At 46.9% G+C, this 12,952-nt stretch overlaps 1 protein-coding gene across 1 annotated transcript in view; it reads left to right on the top strand.

The window, feature by feature from the left end:
- Nucleotides 1–6,532: 6,532 nt before the first annotated feature.
- The window catches only part of LOC113407833 (zinc finger protein 883-like), a 119,996-nt gene continuing 113,576 nt past the window's right edge, over nt 6,533–12,952 (top strand). The window contains exon 1 of the mRNA XM_026658312.2: nt 6,533–6,658. Coding sequence (XP_026514097.2) covers nt 6,625–6,658 — 34 coding nt within the window. The 5' untranslated portion in view covers nt 6,533–6,624. The remainder of the gene's footprint in view (nt 6,659–12,952) is intronic.

Genomic DNA, 12,952 nt, shown 5'->3' with positions numbered 1-12,952 from the left:
CATGAGCTTGCATTGTCTCTATGGCCCCCTTGTTGATTTGGGTCAGTTTTAACCAGTTCCTTAGTAACTCTTCATTCCACCCAGATGCCTATTACTCTTAGGCCATGGCTACACTCGAAACTTCAAAGTGCTGCTGCGGGAGCGCTCCCGCGGCAGCGCTTTGAAGTGCGAGTGTGGTCACGCGCCAGCGCTGGGAGAGCTCCAGCTCTGCAGGTACTCCACCTCCACGAGGGGATCACTGTTTACACTGGTGCTTTACAGCGTTGTAACTTGCTGTGCTCAGGGGGGTGTTTTTTCACACCCTTGAGCGAGAAAGTTGCAGCTCTGTAAAGTGCCAGTGTAGCCATAGCCTAAGTCTGCCCCGAAAGCAAACTTCATCCTTTCCCCCCAAGTGAGTAGCAATGCAAGACATAAGGGAAACTGAGGCACGTGTTTGGTTAATAAAATATTACAAAAAAATCCCACTTTGTTACACATTTGTTTCAGCTTTCTGTGTTCCCAGCTGAATTGAGGACTTTCTCCAGCTGTTGCTAGCCCGCAAGACACCCCTATGCTCTGCCAATGTCTGCACCTGAGCTAGAGACTCCAGGTAATTGACCTTAGGGAAAGTTCTGCAGAGGTTAATGAAAGTGACTCTGCACAGAGTCTCCCCTCCCATTAGCAGAGTCTTCCCTCCCGTCTCCCCTCCCATTAGCAATTGCAGGAGCCGATCCAGCCATGGGAGAGCAAATGACCTGGGAATGGAACTCTCTCAACCAGAAGGAGAAGGAGAGGGGATGGGGAAGGAGGACAGAGAGACTGGAAAGGGGCAGAGGGAGAGATAAGTAGGGAAGGAGGTTCCCAGATCTCTAACCTGTCCAGACACACTTATTGCAGCATCCCTGGGCAGAATCACTTTTTCGTGAACAAAGTGAGGAAAAGCCAGTTTCTGGCTCCCTATTCTCCCTGCTTGGTGGGGGGGGGGACATTCTGCTCTGGGGACAACATCAGGGGGAATCTCCCATAGTGATTGCTTTGGGTCTGCTCTTTGGTAGCATTTTGTTCAGAGATTTTGTTACTGGGGTGGGGGTTTAAATGTCTTGGTGGGAGAGGCCAGGTCTGCACTGTAACAAAGCAACCAAGTGTTTCCTCAGCACAGAAACGTTGGGTGGGAACAGCGGAGCCAGTTCAAGTAGAGATTATCAGGGAATTGCTGGTGGATTTCTGCTGGAGAGGGGCAATAAGTACATAAGAGGTTGTAGCTTCTGGGGAGGATGCTCTGGAGGTGGGAGGGGGCAGGAAATACCCAGGGTAGAGAAAGGGAGAAGGAGAGGGTGTGACAAACCTACTGGGCTGTGTTTAACATGGGGCCTATCACACTTCAGGGCAACCGCCCCTGTATTCCCTCTCTGTGTTCCAGCAATTTTTGGGCTTGTAGTGTCCTGGCTGTTTTCTTAGAGGCAGCCTGGTGCAGGGCTATCATCACCTTGCTATCCCAGGCCTGTCTGCCTCCCTTTCTTTCTCTGCACTCTCCCCATTCTAGCAGGCCTTGTTTCCTCTGTTGGTTGAAGCTGAGTGTGCCTGCCTCCATGACTGGCAGCTGAGTGAGGGTGAGATCCAGCTGCTTGCTCATAAACAGGAGAGACTCTCCTCCCCACTCTATTTCAGTATGGGGTTTGTAGATCCCATTACATATTGTTCCCTGCAAGGCCAAAGCCCCACCTTGGCTGGCATAGGCTATTTTCCTGGCCAGAAAATTGGCATTGTGATGCAAACTTGCTGCCTGGTGGGGCATGTGGTTGTAGTGACAGGTACCGTCTCATGATCCTCTGGTTTGTGTCTTTCATCCCATTGAGCCAAAGCAAAGGAGCATGATCTGCAGGCGTTCTATTACCTCTTTTGGCAGCCAAGCACTCTTTCTATCACTGAGTATACCTTCTCCCAGGGAAGAGTTTCCTGCTGATATCTACATGGGGTGTTCTTCTCCATCTACCTCTTGGGAAAGGACCGCCCCTAGTCCTACCTCTGATCTGTCTGTTTGTAGAACAAATTCCTTTTTGAAGTCTGGGCTATACAACCTGGAGTGTCTATAGAGTATGGGCTTGAGTTCTTGAATGGCGTTTTCGCAGGTGGGTGTCCACATCTTGGGGCAGCGTACCTAGTTAGGTCAGTTAGCTGGGCAGCTGTGGTGGTGAAGTGGGGTCTGAACTGGTGGTATCAGCCAGCTAAGCTTGGGAAGGCACACACTTGCCTTTTGATTGTGGGAGTTGTTATCCACCAAGGGGCGGACTTGTCCTCTACCCACTCTGTGTCCCAGGTAATGGGCTTCTTCCTTCCCTATTGCACATTTAGAGGGGTTTGTAGTCAAACTGGCTTTTCTCAGTCATCAAAGAACAATGACTTCTTTTTCCAGAAGGGAATCCCGATCCCTGCTATAGATAACTACGTCAGGTATGTTGCCGCATATTGACTGTGCTTTTGGAGTAATCGGTCCATCAAACATTGAAAAGTGGTCACCGCTCCATGTAACCCAAAGGGCATGGTCTTAAAATGGAATAGACCGAATTGTGTAGAAAAAGACGTCTTCTCCTGGGAATCCTACATTAAGGGGGCCTGCCAATATCCCTTTGTCAAATCCAAAGTGGTGCTGTATTTTGCTTCTCCCAGTCGCTCTAAGAGTTCATTCACTCGTGGTATGGGGTAGGCATCAAATTTAGACATTGCATTCAATTTTCTGAAGTCTATGCAAAAATGTAGCAAGCCATCTGGTTCTGGGACCAGCACGGTAGGACTCCTCGAGTCATTCTGGGATTCTTCTATCACCCTAGTTCTAACTTGGTCCTGATCTCTTTCTTGATGGCTTGTTGGGAATTGGTCAGAGCCCTTCCCCTATTACTTTACTGGGTTCTGTATGAATGTGATGTTGTGCCAGGAATGTCTTCCCATGGAAAGCTAAGAATACCTGTGGGAAAGCAGCCACCAGTTGGAGTGCCTGTTCCTTTTGAATTTCATTTAGGTTCTATCTGAGGGGTACTGAGCATTCTTTTAGGCAGTCATAAATTTGAGGTCCTTGTTCCGGTTCCTCTGGATACGGTGTGATGAAAAGGTTTTCCAGGATATCAATAAACTTATGTGATAAATTTGTTCTTTGTTTGTTCGACCAAGTAGTCCACTCTCCCAACTTTATTTATCACCTCATAAGGGCCTTGCCACTTGGCCATTAACTTTGATTCCAAGCATGGAAGAAGCAATGGGACTCAGTTGGCCAGCTGAAAATACACATCCACTCCCCTTTATTATACTGTCTTTGTTGTTCCTGTGCTTCCTTGAGATTTTCTCTAGCCTCCAGTCTCTCGCACAACTTCAAAGCACACGGCGCTAGATTTTCAGCTCTCGGTGCTTGTCATTCTGAGGTTTCCTGTACCAGGTTGAGTATACCACTCAGTTGTCATCCAAATAGCAATTCAAAGGGCACAAACCCTGATGAGGCATGGGGCACTTCTCTCGTGGCAAAGAGTAAGGCTGGGAGTAGTTGGTCCCAGCATCAGAGATCCTGGATAAAAAATTTCTTGATCATGTTCTTAAGTGTCTTATTGAATCTTGTTTGTAGGCCATCTTTCTGTGGGTAGTACACATAGGTGTATAATGCTTTGATTTTTAATAGTTCCTATATTTCTCTCATCAGCCAGGATGTGAAACTTCTTTGGGACCTCTTTGCCAACCCTACCTACACAAAGATGTTCAGCAGCAATAGTCTTAGCAATCATAGAGTGGCGTGGCTTCTGGGTATCTGGTGCTATAGTCCACGACGACAAGTATTTGCTGATGTCCAGAGGTGCTCTTCTCTAAAGGGCCTATAAGAATGATTCCTATTCTTTCACCACCAAAGAGAGGGATACTAATGGAGTCCATGGGATTCCCTATGGGGATGTTAATTTACATTCAGTGCAAAAATTCTCGACTTCCCAAAAGTATCAGGCCAGGGATCCTAGACTGCATCTTGTCTTTCTCAAGATGTCCCGCACATGGGGTTGCTTGTGCCAGATGCAGTAATTCGCAATGATATACCCCAGGTGCCAACAGTTGTGTCCCTACCCCTTGTGCCAGCTGTTACAACAAGTGTTGCTGATGGGCTGCCATCAGTTCAAACAGCTGTTGTTGTCATGCTTGTGAGTCAGCCAGCCATTGCAGGAGCTGATTCATCTCCATAGTTCCCTTGTATATCTAGGGGGTGGGGAAATGGGGGGGGATTTTTGTTGTTGTTTTTTCTTCAGGGATGGTTAACTGCAACCCCACTTATAGGACCACATTGTCACTGCCTTTTGGGGTGGAAATACCCAGGGTAGAAAAAGGTTGTACCAAACCTACTGGGACTTGTTTAATGTGGGGCCTAGATTCTATAAATAGATGTGGGCATACTTTAGAGCAACTGAAGTTGTATCTGCAGTCCAGCAATGGCACTCCCCCTTGGGGTGGTCTCTCAGGGGACCTGGGCTTCTCTTGACTGACCCTCCTCAGTTTGCTCTGAGTCAGGTCAATTTCTGGACCCTCCCCTTCCATTAAGCCTGACAGTCTTTTGGTTTTTTGGGCTTGCAGTATCTTTTAGCCTCCTGACTGTTTTCTCAGAGGCAGCCTGGTGCAGAAGCCTTTCTGCCTCCCTTTCCTACACTCTGCTCTTTATAGCAGGCTTTGTTTCCTCTATTGATGACCACTCCAGGCTCCTGCCTCCATGATAGGAAGCTCAGCAGCTGTGTGGGGCTGTGATCAAGTTGCTTGCTTATAAACAGGAGAGACTCTGCTCCCCCCTCTGTCTATGTTTAGTATGGGGTTTGTAGGCCGTATTGCAGACACCCACTCTAGGCTCCTCTGCTGGTAGAGACTCACATCTCTCTCTTCTGCCCCCTGTTTATACTGTGATTTTCTCCTGCAAGGCAGAGCACCTAAACAGGCTTGCTTGTGTAATGCCAACAGACCCCGGTTGTCGGCGGGCGGGATTGAACCAGGGACCTCTGGAGCTTAGTGCATGAGCCTCTATGGCATGAGCTGAAAGCCAACTGCCTGTGAGGAGACTCATTTAACTCTCTCTCTAAGTGGTCTTGGGAGACAACAGCACACCCTGGAGGTGTGTGGGTTATACTTGCTTTCTCTTCAGTGACTATTTTCCAATGGTTATAAGTTACCACCAGTTTCTAAGCAAGCACATTTATTCTTCAGGTGGAAAACATTGCAGAGAAATCGTATGAAACACACTAAAAGAACCTGCATGTGGGCTAATAATAAGCGTGTTAGAGATAATGCCAATTCCAACATGGGCTGTGGCAGTCCTTCAGATCTCGCACATGAGTTTTCAAGTTCATGCTGAGAACAAGAACACTCAGGCACTCGTTTATCCAGTTTGGGCCTTTAAAGAGGCCATGAAGAGGTAATCAGTGAGACAGTGGGTTTCTGCCCAAGGCACTTCTTCAAAAGGATGGATTCAGTAGTGGGTCATTTGTGCCCATCGCCTCAAGTATTTCCTGGGAAACCTACTCAAGTTGTGACTTGTCTACATCTGAAATGCTACAGCTGCACCATTGTAGCACTTCAGTGCAGCCACTACTACCTGTACCGATAGGCAGGGTTCTCACCTTGATGATGGTAACCCAACTCCCTGAGAGGCAGTAGCTAGGGTGATGGAAGATTTCTTCCATTGATCTCACACTGTCTACACTGGAGGTTGGGTTGGCTTAAGTATGTCGTGCAGGGGTGTGGATTTTCCATACCCTCGAGAGACATAACTGGGTCGACCTCACTTTTTAGTGTAGACCAGGCCTAACAGTTTACATTCTTTCAAAAAGTCCTTTGAAGTTCCTAAAAATTCCCCAAGGATTACATTAGTCACCTTGCCTAGAAAAGTTATTTGCCATCTTACAATAGCACATAAACAAGTGTGTTTTTTACTACAATGGACCCCAAAGATATTAACCTTAATTTGCTAGGGTGCAACTTAATTCAATACGGTTTATTCAGGAGACTGCAGGAGATTGCCCAACATTTCACCAGGTTTGGGGGTAGAAATTCCCTAATGTGTCTAGCAGGAAACAAATCCTCTGGACTGATCTGGGAAAACTTTCCAGACCCCCCAGTGCTAGAGCATGAACCTGCCAGTCAGAGGCTGTTATGACATATGAAAGGGGGCACCCACCAGAAGAGCTTAAGGGAGATGACTTGTCCCATCACATCCAGCTGCTGGCAATGGGGAAGGGGTTGGGATTCCTACCAAGGGGCTGTCCCTGCAACCTGCTGGGTGCTCCATCTCCTGTATCAGTCTCTGGCTAGTAGGTGTGTGAGAAATGTGAAGACCCTGCCCCCTCTGTCTGCTGGGAGGGACAAGGGGCTCGCTCTTTCTCCCCACACCCTGATGCTTCCTCTCTACTCCTGAGCAGTGTGGGGGTGGGACTCTGCTGATTGTGAGCTTCCCAGAGGTTCCATTTGACTGGCCCTGCACCTCCATGACTAGTGGGGCTGTGACTGGGGCAGCAGGTACTGAGGGTTGGACTCTTGCTCTTTCAGGGGCCGGTGACCTTCGAGGAGGTGGCTGTGTATTTCACCAGGGAAGAGTGGGCTCTGCTGGACCCCACACAGAGAGCTCTCTACAGAAACGTCATGCAGGAGACCTATGAGAATGTGACCTCACTGGGTAAGGATTCCTGTCCCCTCGGTTCTTAGAAGGGGAAATGAAGAGTTAAGGTTCACAACACCCCTCAAAGCAACCTTAACTCTGTCCTGTTTCAGCAACACCCTGACATGCCAGTCCACACATGCTAGCACTCTCCTCTCCACTGCTACAGAACAGTTTGGGAACAGAGCACAGGAGCAGTTTGGCACAAAGTCTAATATCGTCTCTTTGATAAGGTAAAATCTGGGTTTAGCTCTGGCATAGCAAACCGAAGCTGCCTACACCTGGCTGACACTCAAACACTGAGCCTTATCCACACAAACCATCTCAGAATTGCAAAAGGTTACCAACCCTTTACCCGCACCCTGAAGGTTCCTTCTGAGTCATTGCCTTCACTTACCCCTCACTGAGCCCTGCAGTTCACTAGCATGTAGGCCACCAGACAGCTAACAATCCCCATGTACTCTTGTGTAACTTGACTGACACAATCCAAAACACTCAGCACTGAAATGGGGCAAACTTGGTCCCTCAAGGTTCACATGCACCTCTTTTTATACCACAGTCACAGCTCTGCCAAGCTGCTCCAACTAATCCTTCCATCATCCAGCTACAGCTGACAGTGCACACAGCTGGAGGGCATGCAGAGAAATGCTGGTATTCCCATCTGTGGAACACAAACAATGGCATGTTCTTTTAGTCCTTCCTTGTACGTATTATAGATTCAGGCCAGGAGGGATTAAGGCCATGTAGTCTCACGTCCCATATAACACAGGCCACATCCAGTGGAATTCCATCCAGTTACTGCTGTGTTGAGCTGAATACCTTGTGTTTGACTAAATCATCTTCCCGAAAGGCATCTAGTCTTGACCTGCAGACTTCAAGAGATGGAGAATCCTCCACTTCCTGTGGTAGTTTGTTAACCCTTGGACTACCCTTACTGAATTATTACAAGTGGCTATTGCCCACTCCAGAGTTCGGGAGAGGGCAGAGTTCTGGGTGCATTGTATGGGTGGCGTATACTTCAACTCTATATTTCTGAGTTTTCAGAAATATAAGTTTAGCCATCGTTCAGTGATGTGAGTCAGCCCTGGGCAACATTAGCTCTGCATTAATGTAGTTCATGGGCATTTAACTTTCTTGAGTTTTTTTTTAATGGATTTGTTGCTACTATGACTCTGTCTACACTAGAGGTTTTGCTAGCATAGCTATGGCAGTAAGGGGGCATGATTTTTTTCACACCTCTAACCAGCAGAGCTATCCTGGCAAAGCATTTAAGAGCACACCAGGTTGGAGTCTGCACATGGGTTTTAGAGAACTTTAAAATATTGCTCTGAACCCAGAAAGTTTGTAATCAGAGGGCAAACTTCCAAGAGGAACTCCTGCTGAATGCAAGAAAAATGCACAACACATGCACAAATGCATCAGCAGTAGGGATCAACCTCATATGCATGGGTGGAGCTCAACTTCAATGGCCACAGCATGTTCTCTTGTGGGAAAAATATAATGTGAAAGGAGATTGCTGGAAATGCTCTGGCTGTTAACAAGAGCCTTAGTCTTGCTGCATTTCATGTGCATGCCATGTGCATTTCAATCTCTTTTGGCTCCTCGCTTTTGCTCATGCCAATCTGAAATTCCAAACTCTGCAGTTATCTTTTCCAGTGTTGCTTCCCCAAAGAGGCAGGGGCAGCCCTGCAGTAGCTGAGAAATGCCAAGTGACTGAGATCAGATGGGGGACAATTAGAACCACTGTTTCAGCTCCAGCTGTGTGCAAAAATAGTTATAAGACCCAGGTGATTGTATCAAAGGCTGCTATTAGGGAGGGCTGCATCTCAGGAACCTCTCAATCAAATAAAATCACCCCATATTTGGACCACTAGGTCTGTTCTTCACCCCTATGATGAGCAGAAAATTTCAAGAGATTCTGGGTAAGCCTTTGGATTTTAGAGCAATTACAATAGTTGGATCTCTAAACAGAAAGTAATGCAGAACCTTAACTATGGTAGAGCTGGTGCTTTGCTGTAATAACTTCCCACTTGCATGGAGGGTGTAACAGTCAAGGGCCCCCATCTGCTAGGAGACAGGGCGAGGTGCTATTTCGATATCCTTGGGAAAAGGTGATGCGTGAAGATTACTGGAACACAAATGTGGGCCTGTGGAGTCCCAGGGGGTGGCAGTTCCATGCCACCAGCTGAGGCAGAGCCCCTGTCAATGCACATCCTGGGAGACATATGAACAAAAGAACGGTCATAGAGAGTCAGACCAATGGTCCATCTAGCCCAGTGTCCTGTCTTCTGACAGTGGCCAGTGCCAGGTGCCCCAGAGGGAATGAACAGAACAGGTCATCATCAGGTGATCCATCCCCTGTTGTCCATTCCCAATCACTGCAGGAAGTGCCACCCACACTAGAGATGACCAGCAGCTCCTCCCATGACCTCTGATTTGACCCAGACCTACTATTTAAGCCTGGGGGTAGTACTGGGATATCACTTGTGCAACAAGGCAGATCTGTGACCAGCTGCTGAGACAGACCACATCTTGTTCCTGATCCCTGACTCCTCACCCTGGTGCCTGACTCCTCACCCTGGTGCTTGGTTACCAACTTTGGCATCATTCCTTGGGGCTGACCACTTATGGCTGTAACCACTGGACAGCACTGCTCATGCCCCAGTTCCTGACATGTAGCTCCAGACGGCTGAGAGTAGGGGAGAAGGCTGCATGGAGGATTAGGACTAGAGGGAATCAGGGAGGGCTGGGTACAGTGGATGTAAGAGGAGGGAAGGAGTCAAGGACAGAAGTTCCTGAGGACAGGTATTGGGGTAGGCAGAGGGACTGGGAATGGGGAAAAGGAGGTGAAGGCCAGCAGTGGTGCTGTAGGTGAGGGAGGATTGGGTGGAAGAGCTGGATTATGTGGGAGTGGGAAACATTGGGGTAGTGGGGGGGCAGGAAGGGAAGGGATTGGAGAGCGGTTCCTCTAGGGAGCAGGAAGGGTCTTGTGGGAGTGGGAAGGGAAGGTTTCAGAAAGGCAGAGATTTGGGGTATTTCACTGCCACTGCTTTAGCCAAAGTCTTTAATGATCTCTCTCTAGTCAAAACTCTAAACTTCATCTTCATCCTCCTTGGCCTGTCAGGCCCTTGTGACACCCCTGACCATGCTCCTCTTCTTGAAATATTGTCCTCTCCTGGTTCTCCTCTGTGATGCTGCCTCGGGGGGGGGGGGTTTACCCAGAGCGGTGAGGAACTTCACCCTTAGCCTGAGTGTCATCTGCATGACTCCACCAGCCACAGTCAACACTAGCCCCCCTCTTAGCCGAGGCAGGTCCTCTCAACAGGTCAGAAATCAACACCCTACAACCTCTGAGCCCCCCAAGAGTCTCCCTGGAGCATCCAGCTCCCGTCCTAGTGGATGCTCACAGAATTCACAGATTCACTGCTCCCAAAGAAGCAGTTCCACCTTCGATCGCCACTCCGCTTAACACACACCACTCAGATGTGTTTATAGGGAACATAAGTTAAAAAGTTTATTTAACAATGTATCAATTCAAGTAATAGCAAGCAGAAGTATGGGAAACAAATGGTTACACATCAAATAAAATTAAAACAGTCATTCTAGAACCTAGACTTACATAACTAGATCCTTGCATATGTCATAGACCAATGCTCCTGTGAAGTCCTTCCAGCATTTTTCAGGATCAGTTGTGATCTTCCATTCATAGGACAAGTCACACTGTCAGTTTACCTCCGTGGCTGAAGATGCAGGGTATATTTCTGCACCCCCAAATATCCCCCCACATGCCATTGTCTTGACTCGTAACAGGATCCTGCTCTTTATTTTTTCCCTGTAAATTTTCCTCTCTTGAAGATTTCATAATCTCTTCAATTAGCATTTGGCTGAGTTTATAAACACGCTCCTGTTGTGAGACGTACAGTGCTCAGTATGCATGTGGCCAGACAGAAAGAGAAAGGTCTGTTACCTCCTGCTTGAAAGGAACCTGTATGAGGCCTTATGATACATAACTACTTAAATGTCCTCTTTACATACATTTCTCAATGATTATGATAACCAGTGGACTACTGGTCTCAGTAGAGACCTTATATGCCAACCTTTGGTGAGCGAATATGTATGTATGTGGCCCACAGGATTCCTGTAAAACACTAGGCACCCTTCTGGCCTGGGTCAGCTGGCATCAAGAGGTCCATGGGACATATTCTCTTCCTTCTCTAATCACTCCATTAGTGTGTTGTGTGAAGAGTTCTCCTCATCCTCACTCCAAATTTCCATTTGGGTCCCACAGGACTCTGACCTTGGTCCCTCTTTCTTCTTCCTCTGCACCGTATCTCTGCATAATCTCATCCACCAACGCAAATTGAACTCCCATCTCTATACTTATGGCTCACAGGTCTACATCTCTGCTCCAGACTTGCCTCCTTCTGTCCAAACTGAAATCTCAGCTTGGCTCTCTGACATCTCCTCATGGATGTCTATCCTTCAACTCAAGCTTAATAGCTAAACTGTCTAAAACAGCTCTTAATATTTCCCCCAAGCCATCCCCCTCACCTTCTTTCTCTATCACTGCAGGCTGTACCACCATCCTGCATCTCACTCAGGCTCGTAATTTGGGCTACTTCTTTGACACATATCTCTACTTCCATCTAGGCTATGTGTCCATCTTGCATTTTCTTTCTACAAAACTTCCCTAAGGTACAGCTGTGATGCTGGCAGACCAGGTGTCAGCTCATGCCAGGGCCCCTAGGCCTCATTGAACACTGTCAAATGCATAGATGGAAACCAGTCAGGCTCACCTGTGTATTAGCATTGTTAAAATAGGTGTTAGATTTATAGAGATGCATTTAGTTTTTGGACTTTATGAAATCCTTGTGAGCTTCTGCATGCATTAATGTCACTTATCTCTGTATCCCATGCTATAAGATGATATCAAAGTGTTTGCTTTGTAACTGTAAAAGTGTTTATTATGAAATTGGAAACCCACACAGTCAGGAAAGCAGAATTACCAAGTGTGAAATACTGGTTTACCACAAGAGGTGTCATCTCCTGCCCAACAAAGAAGGCCAAGAGACACAAGGCAAACCATGGTGGAACGGCAGCAGAGAAAAGACTTTGCTGATTGCTCCTCGTCCCCTTCCCTCCCAAATGAAGAGGGGACATGCACGTACCCTCAATTCCATCACAGTATGAACTCAGGAGGAAAGGAATGAAAATCACTATGCTGCTTGGAACTTGGAGAGGTCAAGATTTCTAAACTTAAGCAAGGGGTCTCCAAACTGCTTAGCTTGGGTTAGCCCAAAATGACAGACAGCTTAGATACTTCAGCAGCTTCTATTACTTTTTGAAAACGAAGACTGTGTAACTCATTTGTGTGTGTTACATTTACCTGCGTTAACCTTATAAACAACTTGCTTATTTAGACAGTTATTTATTAGTTAATACATCTTTTCTTAGTTTAATATAGGATTGGCTACAATCGTTGTCATTGGTGAGCGGTCTAAGGTACAATTGACCTAGGGTAAGTGACTGGTCCTTTGGGACTGAGAGTAACCAGAATTGTAACCGTGCCTCAGTGGGCCACAACTGAGAATGCCAAACTCAGGACAAACTGCTGAGAAATAGGGCAGATACACCCCAAGACTGGTGGCTAATCCCCCCTAGGATATACCAAACCAGCAACAAAAGTAAACTTCTGTTTCACCACACTGGCTAACAAGAAGTAATAAAAGCAGTTTCCTTAGGCATTCCAGTCCTTGTATTACCACCGAAAACACTAGACTTAGAGATGAGTGCTTCTTTAAAACCAATCTCTTCAAATAAAAGGTTCTTCTGATTCCAAAGGACCAGCCACACACCCAGGTCAATATATAACTCAGATCTTACTCAAAAATCATACTGATGCCAATCCTTTAGTATATAAAATCTAAAGGTTTATTCATAGAAAGAAAGAAAGGTGAGAGTCAAAATTGGTTAAAGGAATCAAATACATACAATAATTGCAAGGTTCTTGGTTCAGGCTTGTAGCAGTGATGGAATAAACTGCTGGCTTGATAAGTCTCTGGTTGCTTCCAAATCATTGAAAGGTCCGCAGTCCATTGGTTACAATGCTCCCATTAGTATAAGTCCATACTCCCGAACCTGGAGCAGAAAAGAGGCTGGAGCAGGATAAAGGCAAAATGGAAATGTTTCCCAGGCCTTTTATATTTTCTGCCACGTGGAGAGAATCCTATTGTTCTTACCATGGAAAAGTACAGTATCAAGATGGAGTTTGGAGTCACATGGACAAGTCCCATGTCCGTGCATTTCACCAAG

This window comes from Terrapene carolina, unplaced genomic scaffold, assembly GCF_002925995.2.
Source record: "Terrapene carolina triunguis isolate 2854851 unplaced genomic scaffold, T_m_triunguis-2.0 Scaffold425, whole genome shotgun sequence".
Taxonomy (NCBI): Eukaryota; Metazoa; Chordata; order Testudines; family Emydidae; genus Terrapene; species Terrapene triunguis.
The sequence above is the reverse complement of the archived record's forward strand: the minus strand, read 5'-3'. Positions and strand labels throughout refer to the sequence as shown.